This window comes from Micromys minutus, assembly GCF_963924665.1.
Source record: "Micromys minutus genome assembly, chromosome: 24".
NCBI classification, from domain to species: Eukaryota; Metazoa; Chordata; class Mammalia; order Rodentia; family Muridae; genus Micromys; species Micromys minutus.
In genome coordinates this window covers 3931800-3952210 of record NC_137959.1, presented here as the reverse complement: position 1 = coordinate 3952210, position 20411 = coordinate 3931800, and the positions used below count along the sequence as shown (strand labels likewise).

The following is a 20411-nucleotide window of genomic DNA, read 5'->3' as shown; positions in this document are numbered from 1 at the left end:
CTATGCACCTCAATCATTCTGAGGGTCAAATGGCCCTTCCACACAGGTCACCTAGGACCACTAGAAAACACAGATATTTACATTACAATTCATAACATTAGCAAGATTCTTTATGATACAACAACAAATGTATTTTATGGGTGGGGTCACTGGGATTGCAGCGCTGAGAAGGGTGTCCTCTCGCTGGGAGGCACAGCCTACTGAGGGACTTAAGCCCGAGAGACCACCCTCAAGAATGAATTAACTAAAAAAATAGGGTCTCGTGGCTATGAGGTCTTGCTCCTTCTCACCAGTTCTCTCTTCCCCTTTGGATTCACCAAGGGACAGGACAGCAAGAAAACCCTCACCAGATGCAGGCAGACTTCTCAACCTCCCAGGCTGCAAATGCTCTTCATAACTACCCAGTTCCAGTGTTCTGTTCAAACACGTGGAATGGGCAGGAGGGAATGAGTGCTCACTGTCTTGAGAGGAGCCATTCCTCTTAAGGAAACTGCATTCAAAACAATGGTACACGACACCTCTATGTGAATGAACACAGGCTCTAGATTAGGTACACCAAACTGTTAGCATTCTCATACCTTCTACTCTTACTACAAGAAGCTACACATGGCACTTGTCTTCCCTTTAATGATGGTTTCACAGACACAGAGGGGCGATGAGAGAGACAGAGGTGATAGATAAATTATGTACAGATAGATAATAGATAATATTGATTGATATATGATAAGTAGATAGGTAGGTAGGTAGATAAATGATACATAGATACACAATTAGATGGTAAATAGTACATAGAAATACAGTTGATAAATGATATTTACACTGTAGGTTGATAAACAACATAAATAGGTACACAGATGACAGACTGATGGCTGATAGATGATCGATAGATATATGTCAGATGATGGATATGTATAGTTTATCACATGAAATGAGTTTAACACAGCTATTTTTCAAAAGAATAGATCAGGCATGCAGTAAAGTATTTTTAGAAACAACTTTACAACAGGAAGCAGAACCCTAGGAGTGATGTGGGGTATGCTATTACATCTTCCCCTCTCCCCTGAGAGCACCTTCTTCACAGACGAGAACTGAGGAAGAACAGGTGGAAAGGAAGGGCTCTCAGCGTGAGGTCACCAGGCCTTTCAGCCAAGGAGCACCTGTCACAGCTGTGGGGAGACAGCTGTGGCCTGGACTTTTAACACAGGCTTTAGCCACAGTTGGGTAACTGCTTTGAGCTCATCCTAGAAATTTGACCTGGTTTCTTATTCCATATCATCTGTATTTGCCACTAAACATATTGAATCTTGCCCAGTAATTGAATATATGTCTTTTTTGTTTTTTTTCAAAGAACTAAAAAGTGGCCACAGCCTTGAGTCTGTGAGTCTGGTAGGAAAGGTTCCTTCCTTTGGACTGTGCCTCCTTCACCCCAGCTTCCTACTGAGAGAGGAAGGTCCCCGCTGCTACCTCGCTCTTCTCCCTCGCTCTCTCATGTGAGGACCTAGCTCCTCTCATCACCGATTTTAGTACTAATTTAATCTGCACCAACACATCATTTATAAACGGCTCACAGAAGTTTTCTGCGATGATTCTTTCGTGTCCAAAGCATAGTCCTGAGCCAGACAGAAGCACAGCACACACGCGAGTGAATAAGGTTACCCCATGACTCACCTCATTTCCACCAACTGCCTTGGTTAAAATCACAGCAGAAGACACAGGGGGAGGCATGCAACCTACTGTCTGCAAACTGAAAAAGAAAAGAAAACCCAATTGGAAGTTGCTCCTCCTTTCCAGTTATAAATAATTTCCACTAGTTAATCCTAAAGAGCAGAGCTGAACAAAGAAACCGGTATTTTTGATACATATTCCCTCTTGAACTTAGACACCAAGGGACAATGTAAGCCCTGAATGCTCATTACATTCTGCAGGCTTAGATGGTTTTCTTAAGCTGTTTACAGGTTGAGGGGCTAGGAATTAGTATAGTTAGCAGAGTACTTGTTAAACATACATAACACAACATACAATACGGCAGTGGTGGCACATACCTTTCATCCCAGCACTAGGGAGGCAGTGGCAGGCAGATCTCTGAGTTCCAGGCTAGCCTGGTCTACAGAGTGAGTTTCATGACAGCCAGGGCTACAAAGAAAAACCCAAATAATAATAGCTAATTTTGTCAAAAAACAAATAATAGCTAATAATAATATATAATAAGGGGCTGGAGAGATCGCTCAGCATTTAAGAGCACTGAATGCTTTTCCAGAGGTCCTGAGTTCAATTCCCAACACATAGTGGCCCACAACCATCTGTAGTAAGATCTGTGCCCTCTTCTGGTGTGTCTGAAGACAGCTACAGTGTACATATATAAACAAAACTTAGTTTAAAAATATATAAAGTAACAGTAAGGCATGCCTATAATCCATCCTAGCAATACGTGAGACCTGTTTCATTAAAACACGCATGCACTAAACTTTAATTATGGAGTTCAAAAAGCCACTAGGTTATGTAAGTAAAACAGATAACATAATCTTGGGTTACTGCCACAGACACCTTCAGGAACTGGGATAGGGGCACACACCTGTGGCCCCAGACACTCACACTTGTGGCAAGAGGGATCATGAGTTCAAAGACGGCCGAGGCGAGGCAACACTGTGCTCAGAGAAAATCTCTGCATCTTCATAGATCTTTGGGGAAAATAAAGCCTCGGGGTGGCATCTAAAGCTCAAGACTATTTCCAGTTCACAGTTACCTTTCATCTCAACAACTCTCTCAAGCTGTAAAGTCACCACGTGTCTCCAATTACACTCCGTGGTGAATTCTAATGTCGGCTGTAAATGTGTTCTTATTCAATTCCGTCCGCACATCTGTGGCCATGATAGTAAATATATTCTCTCAGTTGGTATAGGAAACACCCTGAACACTGGGCAGTCAGAACTGTGGGCAGCAAATCTGAGGACTAATGCGGAAAAACATTCCTCAGCTTCTGAACAGAGTACAGCCTAACCAGAAGGAAAGTTCACAGAGGACCCAGTAGACACGACATTTAGAAGGCCCTTTTTTTGTTTGATTAGTTGGCTGGTTTGGGATTTTTTGTTGTTTGTTATTGTTGTCTTTTTGGTGTTTGTTTTTTGTTGTTGCTGTTGGTTTTTTTTGTTTTGTTTTTTAAGAAATGGTCTGGCCTTCAATATAAGTATTTCTGCTAGGAAGGGAGGGCATCCTGAGACATGGGGGCCCAGGAATCACATAGCTGTGAGAGGAAGCCTCCTCAGCCGAGGTGTTACAGCTCCCAGGGAGGAGCCTCAGCCCTGCTCCACTTGTTTGCTTCTTCCCTTCTTCCTTCTACTGCTTCTTTTCTTCCTGGCTTCTTCCGACAGGAGTCACACCAAGCAGAAAATCTCAGGAAAGATTTATTGGGGGGGTCCAGGTGTGGACTGATGAATTCAGGGACTGCTGCCCTCTGCTCCCGGGAGCAGACAACAGGGAACTGGACAAAGGGATGGTGCTTATATAGGACTTCTGAGGGGGCAGAGCTTCTTAGGACAGGCATTTCAGAGTGAGGACTCATGGGATTTCAAGTCCTCAGTTTGGGAAGCTTGGAGACTGGTAGAATTTCCTGCTCAGGGATTGGTGGTTCTTTTCACCTCCTCTTCCTGAAGCCTGCTTTTGTTGGTGCAACATTTCTGTAGGGTTGCCGGGGGTGGGGAAGGTGGGAAGGAGGTGCTGCCACTGTGGATAGCTCCTGAGGAGCAGCTCCCACAGAAACAGTAAAGGTGGTACATCACTGTGAACAACTCCTGCAGGTCCTGTGACTGCTGCCAAGCTGAGATGCTGTCATGCCGCCATTTTGAGAGAGGCCGCCATTTTGAGAGAGGCCGCCATTTTGACAACTCCTGAGGGACACTTCACTGCCAAGGCTGGAGGCAGAGGTGGGACAGAGGGGCCTGACACTGCTTCGATGACTTTGGTGGGCCAGCAGCTTTTGCAGTGTACAGCTCAGGGACTACATTGAACTATGTAACCCAGGATAACCTAAAATTCCCAATCCTCCTGCCTCAGCCTCCCTAGTGTTATACAAGCAAAACATTCCAAACCGTGTTTTGGATGGTGGTGGTGTTTCACAACAGGATTTCTTTGTGTAACCCTGGCTGTCCTAGAACTAGCTCTGTAGACCAAGCCTTGAATTCCCAGAGATCTACCTGTCTGCCTCCCAAGTGCTAGGATTAAAGGTGTGCACCACCCTTGCCTGACATATTATGCCTTATTACTAATGCTATCCCCTGAGCTAGACAACAGAGCTCCAGAATAATTATACTCAGTTTCTAGAAAGTCAGTTTTCTCTCTGAGTGCATCATGGGAGCTAGTTCTCACTCCATGATCTACTTTGGAAGTTGGAGTAGCGTATGACTCCATGTGCTGCTTATAAACTGTCAAGGAAGCCAAGGTCTCACTCTTCCCAGGATGGCTGCACACTCGAACACCTCTGAGTGGGTCTACCTCCATCCACTCCTTACGTCTATTCGCCCATAATTCTGTACTCCCTCAAGCTAACGGAACTGATTCATTTTTATTGCCAACTTCACACAAACGAACGTCACCTTAGAAAGGGGAACCTCAGTGGAGGAACTGCCTCAATCAGACTGGCCTATAGCATTGTCTGTGGGGCATTTCTTGATTACTGATTGATGTAGAAGAACCAAGCCCATCGTGGGCAGCACCATCCCAGGCAAGTGGGCCTGTGTTGTATACGAAAGGCTGTCAGAGAGCAGGCTAGTAAGCCTCTAAAGCCTCTGCTTCAATGGCTACCTCCAGGTTCCTGACTTGATCCTGCTTTGACTTCCTTCAGTGACCAACTGTTACCTGTATAAGATGAAATGAATCATTTCCTCACCATGATATTTATCGTGGTAACAGAAGAGCAAATTAGAACACAAACACACAGCGTTTCTACTTAAAGCAGGGAGGCTAAGGAAGAACAGAGGGATTTGAGCACCCTGCGGTGGGCATGATGGGACAGCCTGCTCTACCTGGCACACACAAGACAAGTGTGCCTCTCCTCACACTGCACCCCCATGCTATCAGAATGCTCTGTTCTGACGACCACCACTAATTCCTAGTTCTCTCCTTTGAGCTCCCTTTTAGCTACAGCTTCAAGCCTAAGAGTCCCCAGCCCAGTACTCAACTCTGCTGAGCTGACCCAAAGAAACTTCATGTCTCTCACTAATGCCTCATTTTGGAACCCTCTACTCTAAACATCACAGATACTGTCGAGTTTTAACTGATATGGATTAACATTTACCATAGCTAGATAGATGGTAGATAGATAGATAGATAGATAGATAGATAGATAGATAGATAGATAGACAGACAGATAGACAGACAGACAGATAGACAGACAGATTAGATGATAGACATAGATAAACAGACAGATACACAGAAGCACACATAAATAGCATATACATGTTGCATGTAATCAACTAGATTGGAAGTTCCCTGAAAAGAAATAAAATAACATCTGTACTTCTTGCATGCCCCATGTCCAACAGATGCTCAGTACTTAGTCCAGAAGGTTCCCATACAAACAGGCCTCACAGCACAGGCCTCCTTCACTCCAGGCTTGTTACTGCCTGACTGCTTTAGTATACTGTTTCCATTCTGGAGAACATTCTCCCCAGGAACTATGGGGAGAAACTGTTCCCAGCAGCCTGGCCATTCACCCCAGGCACACTTTCCCTCGGCCGGCACCCATTTTTATTTTGTCCACCCTACTGACTGCTGATGGCCTACTCTGAGTCTCCCTGCTGGGACACTACACTAGCACTTCTGTTTGATGTTCTTTCTCCAATATCGGGTAACAAAAAAATTATGCCATGGATGGAAAAATTTGATGCAGCAAAGATTATAAACTGGTTAAAGTATTGTTGTCCTCATTTTATACAATTAAAAGCGAGACCATCTGGGAGGTCATTTTGCTAGAAGTCACACAGTATGCCAGTGGTAGGGTCAGAGGGCAAACCCTGAGCTTTGTGTTTGGTGTTTGAAGCAGCTAGAACATGATGCCAAAGTATGGTAGGTTTTACACTATTTTAATTAATATTTCAACTGCTAAATCCTTTTCATTAAACATGGTAACTTTTTCATGAAAGAAAAGTGTCATAAATCTGCTAAATTAGCTATATCAACATAAATCAGAACAGGTAAAAAACTAAGCATCTGCCCCACACACATACTTTTATTAAGCATCTTAACATCACAGTCAGCCATTATCAGTGCACACTTTAAAAGGTGCAGGCAGCCCCAACAGACTCCAGCTGACAGCCTACAGTCATCTTCCAACCTTGCACTTCTGTGAGGAAGGTTGGGGTGGGGTGCATGTATGTGTTTGCACACGCCCGGAGACCAGAGGAAGATGTCAGCTCTAACACTCTCAACCTCACATTATTCCCTCAGACAGGGCCTCCCACTGAACCTGGGGCTAAGCTGATAGCCAGCAAGCCTTTCCAAGCCTCCTGCCTCTGTCTCCTCCAACCTCGGGGTTACAGACATCAGTCTTCACCACTGAGCCATCTCCCCAAGTCCTCTCCTACTCACGGGAAATGCCCAGGAAGTATCTGTCCTGTACCCTTAAAATTTCCCACAGAAGTCTATTTTAAGATTCAGTTAAACAAATCTCTCCTGATCCTCTAATAAAACGCTATTGTTTTAACAGACAATGTTTAAAAAGTGATCTCCTTTCCAATAACACAAAAGTCCTTTTATTTATAGTTGCCATAGAAACAATGTCACTAGAGCTGCCCCATTAAAAAAATACCCATCGAAAAGTCTAAACATACCCTTTTAAAAGCCACTGGTTGATGGACGTGACTGATAAGAGCTGAAGGAAGAGCCATACTGCTGCTGGGAAGAAGGCCAGTGTGAAGGTCTGGATGAAGAGGTGCAGCTTCAGGTGCACCAGTGCGCTGGTCAGCTCCTGGAAGAGCAAAGGAAGCAAAGCCCAAGGTCAGGACGCTGCCAAGAGAGCCTGCGTACGGTGATGTCACACACGCAGCTCTAACTGCTGGACTGTTTCAACTCTTAGGTCTTTACAGGCACGTGCATACCAGACGGGCTATGAGGAAAAGCATGACGCCAACAATAGAGTAGCTTCATACAAAGTTCTGAGCTATCGAATTCCCGTCAGATATATGACATGCCCTGAGGATTCTGACCTGTACATTCCTGGTCGTCCTGGTCAGTAAAGCATAAGCCAATTAGCATGATAGTGTAATAGAATCAAAGGCTGCTGGTGCTATAAATAAGAACACGTGTCTATTACATTAAAAACCTATCTTAGGAAACTTCATGAGACTTGCGCACTTTAGCCAAGTATACTAATCTCTAGTCGTTGTATGAATTTTATCAGAAATATCATTTGGGAAATCAAATAATAATTTCTAAAAAATACTCTATCCAATATTTTTAATAAAAAATTGTATTTACTTAGAAACAATCAGAATGCCAACAAAACAGCCGCATTTTTTTTTTTGCAATTGCAGAGTGGTATTCAGTTAACAGAACAACAATTATCTTCTTATAAGCTGCATCAAAGACAACTGAAGATGAAAAAAAGCCCAAAAGGAAAAAAAAAACAGAAAAACAAAACAAACAAAAAACCCAACCAAACTACTGTCCCCATATATAACTAATTTATGCTGTGCCCCAACAAGAACCTGCTTTAAATTGTCATGCCAATCGACAACCCCCAAACTGCACCAGGCAAAGTTAGTGGCTACTGAAGATATCATACAGGGCTATCTAAAGACACATACAAAAGTACACTGTGCTGTTTAAAAACAAATCTTACACAGCCTTACATTTCAATACTTTTCTTTAAAAGGCGTGAGCTGTGTACATGGGGGGCTAAATGCTTTATAGACAAAAAATAAAACTGCACTAGAACTAACTTCATCATCATCATCTTCTTTCTTCATCTTCCTCTTCTTCCTCATCCTCTTCATCCTCCTCATTTTCCTCTTCCTTCTTTTTCTTGCTCTTTTCAGCCTTGACCACCCCCTTTCGCTGCATCAGGTTTTCCTTTAGCTCTGTAGGCAGCAACATCCTTCTCGTCCTTCTCCTTCAGCTTGGCGGCCTTCTTCTCACAGGGCTGCTTGTCATCGCGGCAGTGTTGTTCCACATCTCCCCTAGTTTCTTTGCAACATCACCAATGGGTAAGCAGGAATGCTCACCTTTGATTTTTGGGTGGTACTCAGAACAGAACAAGAAGGCCAAAGGAGGCCTCTTGGGTGCATTGGGGTCCTTGAATTTCTTTTTAGTCTCCCCTATGGGGGGGGTGTAATTTTCATTTCTCTTTCATAACGAGCCTTGTCAGCCTTTGCCATATCTTCAGATTTCCCCTTTTTCTTTAGTAGACATGGTCTTCCACCTCTCTGAGCAGTTCTTGGAGAACTCTGAGAAGTTGACAGAAGCTTCTGGATGCTTCTTCCTGAGCTCCTTCCCACAGGTTTGCACAAAGAATGCGTATGAGAACATTTTGCCTCTTGGCTTCTTAGAATCTCCTTTTCCCGTGTTTGGTTGATTTTCCTCCGCTGTGCACAGAGTCGCCCAGCGCCCGTCCGGCTCTCGCTTGCCCCAGCGCTGTCTCCATGGAGCTCAATGTCCAATAACAATTTATAATCCAAGGAGTTCCTCCCCTGCTGAAGACTGACTGGAGTTCTTTGTCAAGAGTTCTTGTGAGATGTCCAATGCCTGGAGCTAAGCTAAACTAAGTACATGTTATCTCACCCAGTTTCCACACAATCCTGTGAGGCCAGTAGTATTACCCACAGTGCTGCTGAGGGAACTGACCCTGAGAACAAGGGGAAGAGCAGACCACACCCATTCCTGGCATACCACCGCATCACAAGCTGCCCCACGAGGATAAAAAACACCCACTCAAGCCTGGGCACTTTCACAGTGGTGTGGCCACAGACAAAAGGGCACACGAGGTGGCAGCTCACCTGGAGGAGTGAGGACTTGCCTGACACACACAAGCCCTGAGCCTGCTTCCCAGAACCACACAACTAGGAACAATGGCACGCACCTGTAATCCTAATACTTGGGAAGTTGAGGCAGAAGGTCAGGAGTTCAATGTCATCCTCAGCTACTCAGTGAAACTAAGCTGACCTGAGCTATATGAGATGCAAAACCAAAGCAAACCAAACAGAATAGAACAAAATGCACACAGTGAACTTGTTATGAGTCTCACAGCCAAAAAATCATGGAATCATTAATGCTGCAATTCAAATATGTGTGTGCGTGTATGCATGCATATATATACATATATATATATTTACAAACATATGCATTTATATTTATATTGTATGTTATTCTGCTGAAATCCAACACATTTAGAAAGTAGGGCTAAGCATGGTAGCATACACTTTTAATCCCCTGGAAGTAATGTAAAACTTGGAGGGCAGAATCAGAAGGATCTCTGATTTTCCAGGCCGCCCTGGACTACCTAGTGAGCTCCAGGCTATCCAGAAATACATAGTGATACCTTGTCTCAAAACATTAACAGACAAACAAATGAATGGATAGAAAGAAAGAGTAGAGAAGGCCCAGCTGTTTCTTGAAAAAGTCAGACAGAAAACAAGTAGGAGAAAGAAGTAGCAAGGGCCAAGGAGATGGCTCTGCAGGTAAAAGGGCTCCCTGCACACAGCTGCTGACCTGAATTTGCTCCCTAGAGTCACAACAGAAAGACAGAACCCACTTCCAAAGCTGTCCTGCCTTCCACACACAGCCCCACCCCTTGATAGCTATCATACACAGAGGTAATAATAAAACAAATGTGTTTTTAAAGAAACCAGCTACAAGACAAAAGGTTGCAAGCAATCATTAGGCATATTCAATGCCACAGACTCACTTGTTTTAACCTTCATGTTTCAAAATGTGCAGCAGACCCTCAGCCTCCAGAACTCTGCGACCTGGTCAGTGTCTGCAAAGAGTGGCTTGTGCAGACTCACCCACTAGCCCCCTCTCTGCCTCCCCACCAGGAGATGCACTGGCTCCTCCTTGGTCCAAGTTGTACCTAAAAGCATGGATGGCTCGGAGGCTCTGGGAATGCCCAGCCCACCAGAACCACACTAGGGCCTTGGATGGACCTGAAAGAAAGCTAGGCATAGTCAGTCCAATGAATCAGAATCTTCAAAGTTACACCTCACAAAGTCTGACACAAGCGCTTTACAAATGCCCACTACTTCAAGAGCAGCTACAGTTAAGTGTGCTCAGAGGCTCCTAATACATGCCAGATACATGGCTTTTAAAAGATTATCACAATAAACTTTTAGCCAGAATGCAACAAGTAAAACACATCTGTGACAGGTATATCAAAAGAAAAATTTGGGGATATACTTAGAGAATGATAGAATCTCTTGGACATAATTTTATTTCTAGGTACTAATTCTAAAGGCAAAAGTGATTATAAATATTCATTATGTTATCTATTTATTTGCTAGTTTGCTTGTTTGTTTGTTTGTTTTGAGTCAAGTCTCATGTAGCTCAGACTGGCCTCAAATTCTGTAAACAACCAAAAGAATTCGGGTCACCTGAGTAACTTCAGGAGGTGAGGTTCTCTTGAAGAAGCAGTCATAGGATTATGCCTCCCCACTCTGCTTCCTCTCTGCCTAGAGACAAGCAGCTCTGCCAAACAGTCCCTCCCCCACCACAATGATATTCAGCCTCACCTAAGCCAAAGCAAGGAGGAAGCCAGCCACAGACTGAAGTAGATAAGACCATGAGCCAAAATAAATCATTCTCCCCTTTACATTGCTTCTCCCAGATGTATGGCAGAGATTTAAAAAAAAAAAAAAGCTACTACATGTGAAATAGGCTATAATCTGAACAATGTCACAATCTAAGCTGCTGAGGGGATGAAGTAGGCCATCTTACCCTCTACCACTAGCACAGGTTATAGAGAAAGCTGGCAACTTGTTCCTTCATTGAAGAAATGCTAAATGAGGGTCAGAGAGGTGCTCAGTAGCAGACTCCTGCTGTTTATAGCAAAGCCTTGGCCTCCACCTTCTGCTGCAAGCACTGAGACTCAGTTCAACCCCAGAACCCATCTTTCAAAGGCTGGGCCCTCATGTGCTTGTGACCCAGGATGAAAGAGAAAAGACAAGCAGAGCCCTGGGGTCGTATTGATCAGCCGGCTTCATCTACTTGGTGAGATCCAGTCCAGTGAGAACTTGTCCCAAAATAAAGGGGGTGGGAGACCAGAGACAATGGCTGAGGAACAACACTGAAAGTTGTCCTCTAGCCCTAAATACACACATGAGGACACACAGACATGAATATACACACATATAAAAACAAGGGACCAGAAAACAAAAAGCATACAAGCCCTATAAACCCCAAATAGCATTATTCCATACTTATTTATGTGAATTTAAGGCCATATATTGGAATATACCACCACGACTAACTAAAAACTGGCTCTGGGGTGCAGTTTGTTTAGTTACACACAATACAGGTCAAACTCCACGTTCCACTGCACACGCTACCCACAGCAGGGCCTCAGAGAGCGAGAGATGCTTCAAATCAGAACTCGGACAAGGATGCAGAAACAAGTTACTTACACATCAGTTTCCCCAGAAACCTTGTTTGACAGTTCTCAGACTTTCTGAGTGTCAGCACTGGAGCTTGAGACAAGTTGCACAAACCAAGAGCTTGACATCTGCTGTATTTACTGCTCTGCTAATGGGGTTTCAGAATCATCATCAGTTTAGAGAAATGAAGAAAATCTGTGTGCTCTGTCCAACTAGGGCCCGAGCCTGAATGAACTGGCTTGCCATAGTCTATTACAAGTTCTCTGACAGGCGTATCTGTGTGTGTGTGTGAACCTGTACATGCACAAGTACATACTTGCACGTGCACATGTGTACATTCAAGTATGAGTATGTGTAGGTGCCCAGCCCATGCTCAGGCATCCCCTGTCATTTTCTACTTTTTTCTCCTTTTTGAGACAGTGTCTCACTGAGCCGGGAGCTTGCCATTTGAGGTAGATGATACCCTGGGAGCCATGGGACTCTGTCTGACAGGGCCACGCTATCAGTTCTGTTTTCCAGAGGATTAAAACTCAGGTCCTGTTGCTCACACACAGGCACTGTAGCCCTGATCCAGCCTCTCAGTCCTATGCTCACATTTTATTTCCCAGCTGGTTGGCACCGCTTTGGGACGTATGGAACCTTTAAGGGAAAGAGGTCATCTAACAGAAGTAGACCTTCGGAGGTCAGAGCCCGGCCTCTGCTTTGGTATGGTCTTCCATGATGGGGATAGCCTCCACTCACACCCTGGCTGTAAGAGCTGCCTCACTGTGCTTCCCCTGGCCCAAGGAGCGGAAGCCCAGCAAAGCCTTTCCTCCCTTACGTGGTTTCTGCCTGGAATTTTGGTCACAGAAATGCAATTGTAACTACTATGTTAGCTAAACATAAAGTTGATTGAATTTCACTGTATTTCAATATAACAACATTTCCAAAATAATTTCAACGGGTTTTCAAAAATTAGAAACTAACAGCCGCAAAGTTGACTTGCATCTAGCTTGCGTCAGCATAGGACCCATTATGGTGTTCATGAACTAGTAAAATGAGCTGGGGCGATGGGTCAGCTTGACCACCTCCTACATAAGCGAGAAGACCTAAGTGGACCCAGCATCTCTACAGAACACTGGGTGTGGTGAATCCTGTGTGTACGTTAGTGCACGGAGGGGAGAGGGATGCCTGAGGCGCAACAGGCAGCCAGTTTAGCCAATCAGTAAACTAACTTGGATTCAAGAGCTAATGTGGAGAGTAACAGAGAACACCACACGCTGACCCCTGGCCTCCACAGGTGCATATGGCCACACACACACACACACACACACACACCACGTATATACAACTATATACACACAAAGTGAAATAAATAAATATATAAGCTAATTTTAGATTACACATCATTAAATCAATGCACAAGTAACAGACCATGAAATGTTCAATGTAAATTAAGGATGAGTGGGAGAAATGCTTTCAGAAAGATACAACTCAAAAGCTCACCATCTAAGTGAACAAACACACACTATTCCAGAACCAAACAAGTAGAAAATAGTATCATAAAAATTAATTTAGGATTATTAAGCAAAAAATAAATTACAAACCACTTCTTCCTAACAGTTGGACCGCCCGTGAAAACAGCAGGGCTTAGATGGTCCAGCACTTCGCACTGATGTAATCTAAGCTAAACAGCTTTTGAAAGAGACTGACTGGGGTATGGCTTGAAAGGGTCTTTGATGGAAGAAACGGCTTTGATGGCTACTCAGATAGCACAATAAAGCTCAGGATCAAAGCCTATCAGCATTACATCCAAATTAGCTGGGTAAGCTGAAGGCTTCCAAGGTGCTCACAGAAGTCAGTCCTTAGAGACACTGAGAGCTGTGACATTCCCCCTTCCTCTACTCTTACAACGCATGAGGTTGGCTGCTTCACAGAATAACATTAAGAAGCTAAGGAGTAAGAGATGAGAAATCTCTTGACAGATTTCCCATGGCATAAATAACAGCTGTAGCCACTAAATGGATACCAGGGGACATAGTTAGAGCAACGTCCCAAGCAGAGGACTTCGTCAGGCAGCAGCTCCACAGCATTAACCAAGGCCAGGAGAAAGACTCCCAAGTCATGTCTGGCCTGGACCACAGCACAGCAAACACCATTCTGCACGCTGAGAACCAAGAGTGGAACTCAGGTGTTCACAGAGAAGGCCTATTCCCTCTAACAATGGTTACTCGTAACCAACATTTCCAAAGGACCCATAATTAACAGAACAGGAAAATATACCCGGCGCCACTTGTCTTCAGAAAGGCAGCCAATCGGTGAGAATATTTACAACTGTTGGGATGAAATGCACCAGTTCTAAACTTTACACACCGATCCTATGAATATCAAAAATGCAACAAGTGAAAAGAGTTACAGCAGCCCAATACGTTCGGAATGAGAACTTCAGTAAACTCCATCTCCTGTGTTACTAACAAACAGCATGGCCTAAGGAGGTAACTAGCTTCAGTCGTTACCTGAGCTTGTTTTCTATCGCTGTGATAAACACCATGTCCAAAGGCAGCTTGGGGAGGAAAGAGTTATTTCATGCTGTTTCCATGCTAGAGTTCATCACTGAGGATGAGGGGCAGAAACATCCAGAAGGCTGGAGACAGTACACAACATGGAGAAAGCTGCTCGCTGGCTTCACTCCACGCTAGTTCAGCTTGCTCTTTCACAGCACACAAGCCCAGCTGAGTGGGCTGGACCCTCCCACGGTCAATCGGTAATCAAGAAAATGCCCCCGGAGGCTTGCCTACTGGCATTCTGAGGGGGAGAATACTTGAAATAAGGTTCCCTCTTTCTAGATGACTCTAGGTTTGTGTCAAGTCATCAAAAAGTGACCAACAAAATCTTCACTCAGATCACACCAAAATACACCCTATGACCCGCAGCACTCCTGGGCACATACTGAGGGACTCCATGTCCCAGCACACATGTGCGTGCAAATCTATACCCATGGCAGCTCTAGAGAGAAGCCATGTCAGCAAGGACTGGGCCATAGGCACCATGCATGCCAGCATGTGACTTCTGTCAGGATACTGAACAACTGTGGGCACGCTGGAACGTGCTCTTCTGACAAGTCCTTGAGCTGACATAGAACATGCCTAGATGCCAGGTTGGTGTCAAGCTGACACAAAGCAGCCATGAGAGTTATGGGAACCACACCCCCTAAGGACCTCCGGACACTCAAGCAGAGCAAGTGCACTGCAGTTTTCTCCACAGTTCATACCATCATGAAAACAGTCACAATTTATGTTTATATATTCCACTAAAAAATAAACCGGATTTTTAAAAGAAAAAACATTTGCTTTTTGGTTCTTGTTTTGTGTAGCCTGGGCTAAACTCATGGTAATGGCACAGCTCAGCATCCTAAACACAAGGTGTGGTAGTTTGAATGCCCTAGGTGGGCTTGAAAGTACCCAGTTTCAACTAAGCATGCCCAGTTAGTACTCTGCCTCACAGCTGTGGTCTCAATATGTAAGCTCTCAACTACTGCCTGTCCGCTGCTCTAGAACATGCCTGTCTCTCTGTCTGCTGCTCTAGAACATGCCTGTCTGTCTGTCTGCTGTTCCAGACCATGCCTGTCTCTCTGTCTGCTGCTCTAGAACATGCCTGTCTGTGTGTCTGCTGCTCCAGCACCATGCTTGTCTGTCTGTCTGCTAAGCTCCTAACCACAATGATAACGGACTTAGCCTCTGAAGCCAGAAGCACCCCCTCCACCGACACACACACAAAGCTTAGTCTGTTTTTAAGTTAATTAATTTATTTACTTCACATCTTGAGCAAAGCTTTCCCCTCCCTCCTCTCCTCATAGTCCATCCTCCCCTAGCCCCATCTTAGTTAGTGTTTTACTTCAGTGAACAGACACCATGACCAAGGCAAGTCTTATAAGGACAACATTTAATTGGGGCTGGCTTACAGCTTCAGAGGTTCAGTCCACTATCATCAAGGCAGGAACATGGCAGCATCCAGGCAGGCATGGTGCAGGAGGAGCTGCGGAGTCCTACATCTTCATCGGAAGGCTGCTAGTAGAATACTGACTTCCTGGCAGCTAGGATGAGGGTCTTAAAGCCCACACCCATAGTGACACACCTACTCCAACAAGGCCACACCTCCAACAGGGCCAAACCTTCTAATAGTGCTACTCCTAAGATATAGAAACCATCACATTCCCCATGCATCTCTTAGGAGAAGCTTGGGGAATTCAGTGGGAGAGGGAGAGGATGGACTGATTGAAGGAGCCAGAGGAGTCAAAGATACCACAAGAAAATCTACAAAATCAACTAACCCATAGGGACTCACAGAGACTGAACTGCCAGCCAGGGAGCCCACAGAGGACTGACCCAGGTCCTCTGCACAATGCTGCAGTTGTGTAGCTCAGTCTTCATGTGGGGGCAGGGCTGTCTCCGACTAAACTGCCTACCTTTGGGATGCTTTCCCCACACTGAGCTGCTCATCTAGGCTCCATAGGAGAAGAGACACATAGCCTTACTGCAGCTTGACATGCAAAGGCTAGTTGATATCCATGGGAGGAGAGAGGAGAAACTGTAGAAGGGGTATAAATTTAATTAATTAATTAAAATTAGATCTGGTGATCAAAAAAAAAAGTTCATTCTAATTCATCTCTAGGCCCTGAACCCTAGGTGAAGTTCCTGTGTGCAGGCCCAGCACGCTAGTCCTGTCAGTGAGGCCTCGCCAGCTGCCTCGCTCCAGCCCCTGGACCGTCCGCACTCAGAGCAAGCGGAGCTTTCTGCACTATTCATGTGGCGCAAGTGACAGTACCTCTGTTTTTAATGACAGTCCACTGTTGAAGAAGATCGTTGCAACGGCAATGTAGGACACGGTTATCTCTGGCTTCAGTGGTCCTGAGAAGAGAGCAACGAGTTACTGTTAGAGCATCTGCAGCAGATAAGCTGGTCTGAAAGAAGGCTAAGGAGACCAAACATGACTTCCGGCATTAGTGCTGTACCCCTGTGGCCCACTCCTCCAGGGAAGCATCCTTACTGCAGAGAAGCTCTCAAGGTTAGCACTACGGCTTTCAGGTTCAGCACACTATCCACCCAGATATCTAGCCATGTTAAGAAATCTCTGGGTGTCAGTTCTGGTGCTCAGGCATGATGAAGGCATGATTCACAGACACCAGGAATTCTGCTAGACATTCCTGGTAGTGTAAAATCACACCTACAAACTGTCATGTCCAAAATGTCAACAGGGCATGAAGCTGGGCAGACATGACTTGTTTCTCCTGTACTGGATTCCTGAGAATTAATCGACACAGAATCTATGAGTGGGACCACATTTGGGAATTGAGTGGTTATCCTACTACTGTGCTTGCTTGTGCGCATGGACTTGCAGTACCAGGGATAAAACCCGGGGTCGCACAGACTCGGCAAGCACTCTACACTGAGCAGTAGCAGCTGGCAGCCTCGGTGACTGGCACTCTAAAAGGGCCATTTGATGCAGGTACATAGGGAGGTCAGATTAAGACTGGAATTATCATATCACGCCGTACAGAAGACAAAAGTAAACACCACTGGCTAGAAGAAGCAAAGAAAGCAACAGCCGCAGAGGCTTTGGAGAACATCTTGTCTTTGGACTCTCACTGACTGTGAGGGAAAAAAATGTGTCACTGTGATGTACTTCTTAGGTAATTTGTTGCTAGACTAGTTTGCTTCAAGTCAAATAACAGGATCATAATCATATATATATATATATATATATATATATATATACATATACACACACATATACCATATATGCATATACTCACACATACATACACACACATATACATATATATATGATGTATGTAAAATAGATAGATAGATAGACAGATAGATATCTAACAATCATAGTCCCAAAACCCTCTACTATTGATATTTCTATTGATATTTTCAACATATAGATATGGATAGATGACCAGACTCACTATTTATTCATTCAACAAACACTTGGTAACCCACCGATGTCTTAGTTTTTTTTTTTAAGATGTATTTATTATATATATTTGAGTACACTGTAGTTGTTCTCAGACACACCAGGAGAGGGCATCAGATTCTATTATAGATGGTTGTAAGCCACCAAGTGGTTGCTGGGACTTGAACTCAGGACCTCTGGGAAAGCAGTCAGTACTCTCAACTGAGTCATCTCTCCAGCCCTATGTCTTAGATATTTATAAGGCAACAATGAATTTAAAAAAAAAAAAAAAAAGCATCACAGACATCCCATTTGTGGCATAGCTTTTAAAGAGACACACTGCTGTCCAAATTGGAGCACATCTGTCCCAACAGTGTGCTGGTACATGCATACTTCTCCAACAACTAGGGAGGTCAGTAAGGAGCAGAATGTAAAGGCAAGAAGTCTGACTCAGTTCAGAAATGGATTGCTCCCAGAAATTCTATCTGAATTTTAAAAGCCATGTTATTTTTACTCCCTACCCCCAGAGTCTCACTTTTTCCCAGACCCTCTCCTTGTCCGAGCTGGCTCTGTCCTCAGGAGTCCCTCTAGAATTTCTAGTGAGGAAGAGTCAAACAGTGACATGATTGGATGTGTCCAAAGTCAAACTGATAGAGAGAACAGAGAGAGTGGCGTTTCTGTCATCTTGTCCTGAGCTTTCCCTGTGCCAAATTCTAGAAACAAGTCACAAGACTTGTTATACTAGCTGCAGATCTCAATAACTCTAAACCAAGAAATGTAGTGGGGCTATTCCAGGATAACTAAAAGCCATTCTTTCTATTTTGTTGTTGCTGTTTGCTTTTTGAGACAGGATCTCTTTATAGAGCACTGTCTTGGAACTCACTATGTAGACTAGGTTGGGTTCCACTTCTGTGATCCACCTGCCTCTGCCTCCTAACAATGGAATTAAAGGAGTGTGTCACCTGGCCTGCATCACCCAGTCTTTTTAAAGGGGAAAGAAGGATGCTAAAGGAACTAGCATTCCCCCATCTCAATCTCGCCTCCAAGTACCAACTAAAACAGTCTAAGACTGCAGGGCAAGCACATCAATTCCCTTCCACACTGCTTTACCAACGGACTGTGGGGGTGGGGGACTGCAAAGAGCAGTGTAGCTCAGTGGTACAAAGCAGGGTTCCACACACACATCAAAAAAATAAAACAAAACAAATGGAAAAAGCCTGAGTTCAGTCATCAAAGCATAAAACCAGATAAGGTGCAGTAAGTATTTTATTTGTAAAATGAAAAGAACCAATACTTCTCTTAAAACATGGGGCAGGGAGGGGGGACCAACCTTGAGTCTCAGCACTTGGGAGCCAGGGGCAGGCAGATCTCTGTGAATTCAAGGTCAGCCTGGTCTACAGAGAGTTCCTGAACAGCCAAGACTATAGAGAGACTCTGTCTCAAAAAACCTAAATAAATAAATAAATAAATAGAAATAAAAAGGGCAGAGGACATGGAGATGCATATTTTGCACTTGGGAGGCAAAGGCAAATAGATCTTTGTGAGCTTGGGGATAGCCTGGTCTACATGACAAGGTCCAGGTCACACAGAGGTAAATAAGACACTGTCCTAAAACAAATAAATAAACTAAATAGAATAAAAGAACATGCAGGAGTCTCTATTACTGTGTATGCATCCAAAAAATAGAATTCCCAGCCTGACAAGATGGCTTGAGTGGGGTTTAGTGAGTACAGGTGTCTGTCACAAAACCCACCAACTTGACTTCAATTCACATCCACACAGAAGGAGAGAACTGATTCCTACAAATCGTTCTCTGCACACACGCACACACACACACACACACACACACACACGCACACACACACACACAATTAATTAATTGATTAAACATCTTAAAACCACATTTCACATTTCCAGCTGGATGTGGTGGCACACACCTCTAATCTTAGCACTTGGGAGGCTAATGCAGGCAGATCTCTTAAGTTGCTTTAAGGGACTATAAAGAGTATATGGGAGAAATATTTTCAGTGATATCTCTTCTCTAGATCTTTAATTTTTGTTGAGGGGTAGCTAAAAGTGTGGCTGGAGACTGGTTTGAGTGTTTCTTTATTCAACAAGCTTCACAGTTGAACCACCAATTTAAATGATCACAGAATACAGAGCTCTCAACCAACTTAACAACCTACCCTGAAAATTCCAATTGTTTAACTCTTCTAGAGACAAGTAATTTTTATACAGGAAGGGCCCTAGAAGAAACACATGAATAGTTGTTGTCTAAGATTTCATTAATTCAGAACAGGTCCCTTATATGTGATACTTTATCTTTCTCTCTGTCTGCCCCTCCCCCCACCCCCACTCTGTTTTTGCCAAAGCTTCACACAGGTATTTGCCACAGTTATTATAAGAGGAAGCCTGGCTTCCATTGTTCCCCAACCTCTGATGTGGTCCACATCTACAAAAGCAGCGCTGAGGTAGGGGTACCATGAGGTATCAAGGCTGAGTGTGGTTATGGGCAGAACGGGTGTATGCCAAGGCTCTGTGTTCACACCCCAATATTTTAATCAGAACACAGTGGCATGCTGATTTAATTACCTTGTAAGTTACTTCTAGCTGGAAATATTCTGCTTCTACTTTTTAAATTTTGATTTGTTTATTTATTTGGAGGGGGGATTTTTGAGGCAGAGTTTCTCTGTGTAGTCCTGGCTACCCTCGAACTCACAGAGATCTGCCTGCCTCTGCCTCCTGAATGCTGCAATTAAAGTTGTGCACCATCCCCATGAAGAAAGAAAGCCTGTATTACTACCATAAGGATTCCTTAAATAAATATAACAATAATTCAACAGCAGTGTCCCAGAGACAACCGAGACCACAGAATCCATCTTGTATCTGCCAGAGCCA

General features: G+C 44.2%; 1 protein-coding gene across 2 annotated transcripts in view; it reads right to left on the bottom strand.

Moving 5' to 3' along the window:
- The window catches only part of SLC10A7 (solute carrier family 10 member 7), a 208354-nt gene that overhangs the window by 186220 nt on the left and 1723 nt on the right, over nucleotides 1-20411 (bottom strand). For both annotated transcript variants that reach the window (XM_080936785.1, XM_080936786.1), the window contains exons 2-4: nucleotides 16380-16462; nucleotides 6825-6961; nucleotides 1669-1744 (exon numbers count right to left, since the gene is read on the bottom strand). In XM_080936785.1, the coding sequence (XP_080792911.1) occupies nucleotides 1669-1744; nucleotides 6825-6961; nucleotides 16380-16462 (296 nt within the window). The remainder of the gene's footprint in view (nucleotides 1-1668; nucleotides 1745-6824; nucleotides 6962-16379; nucleotides 16463-20411) is intronic.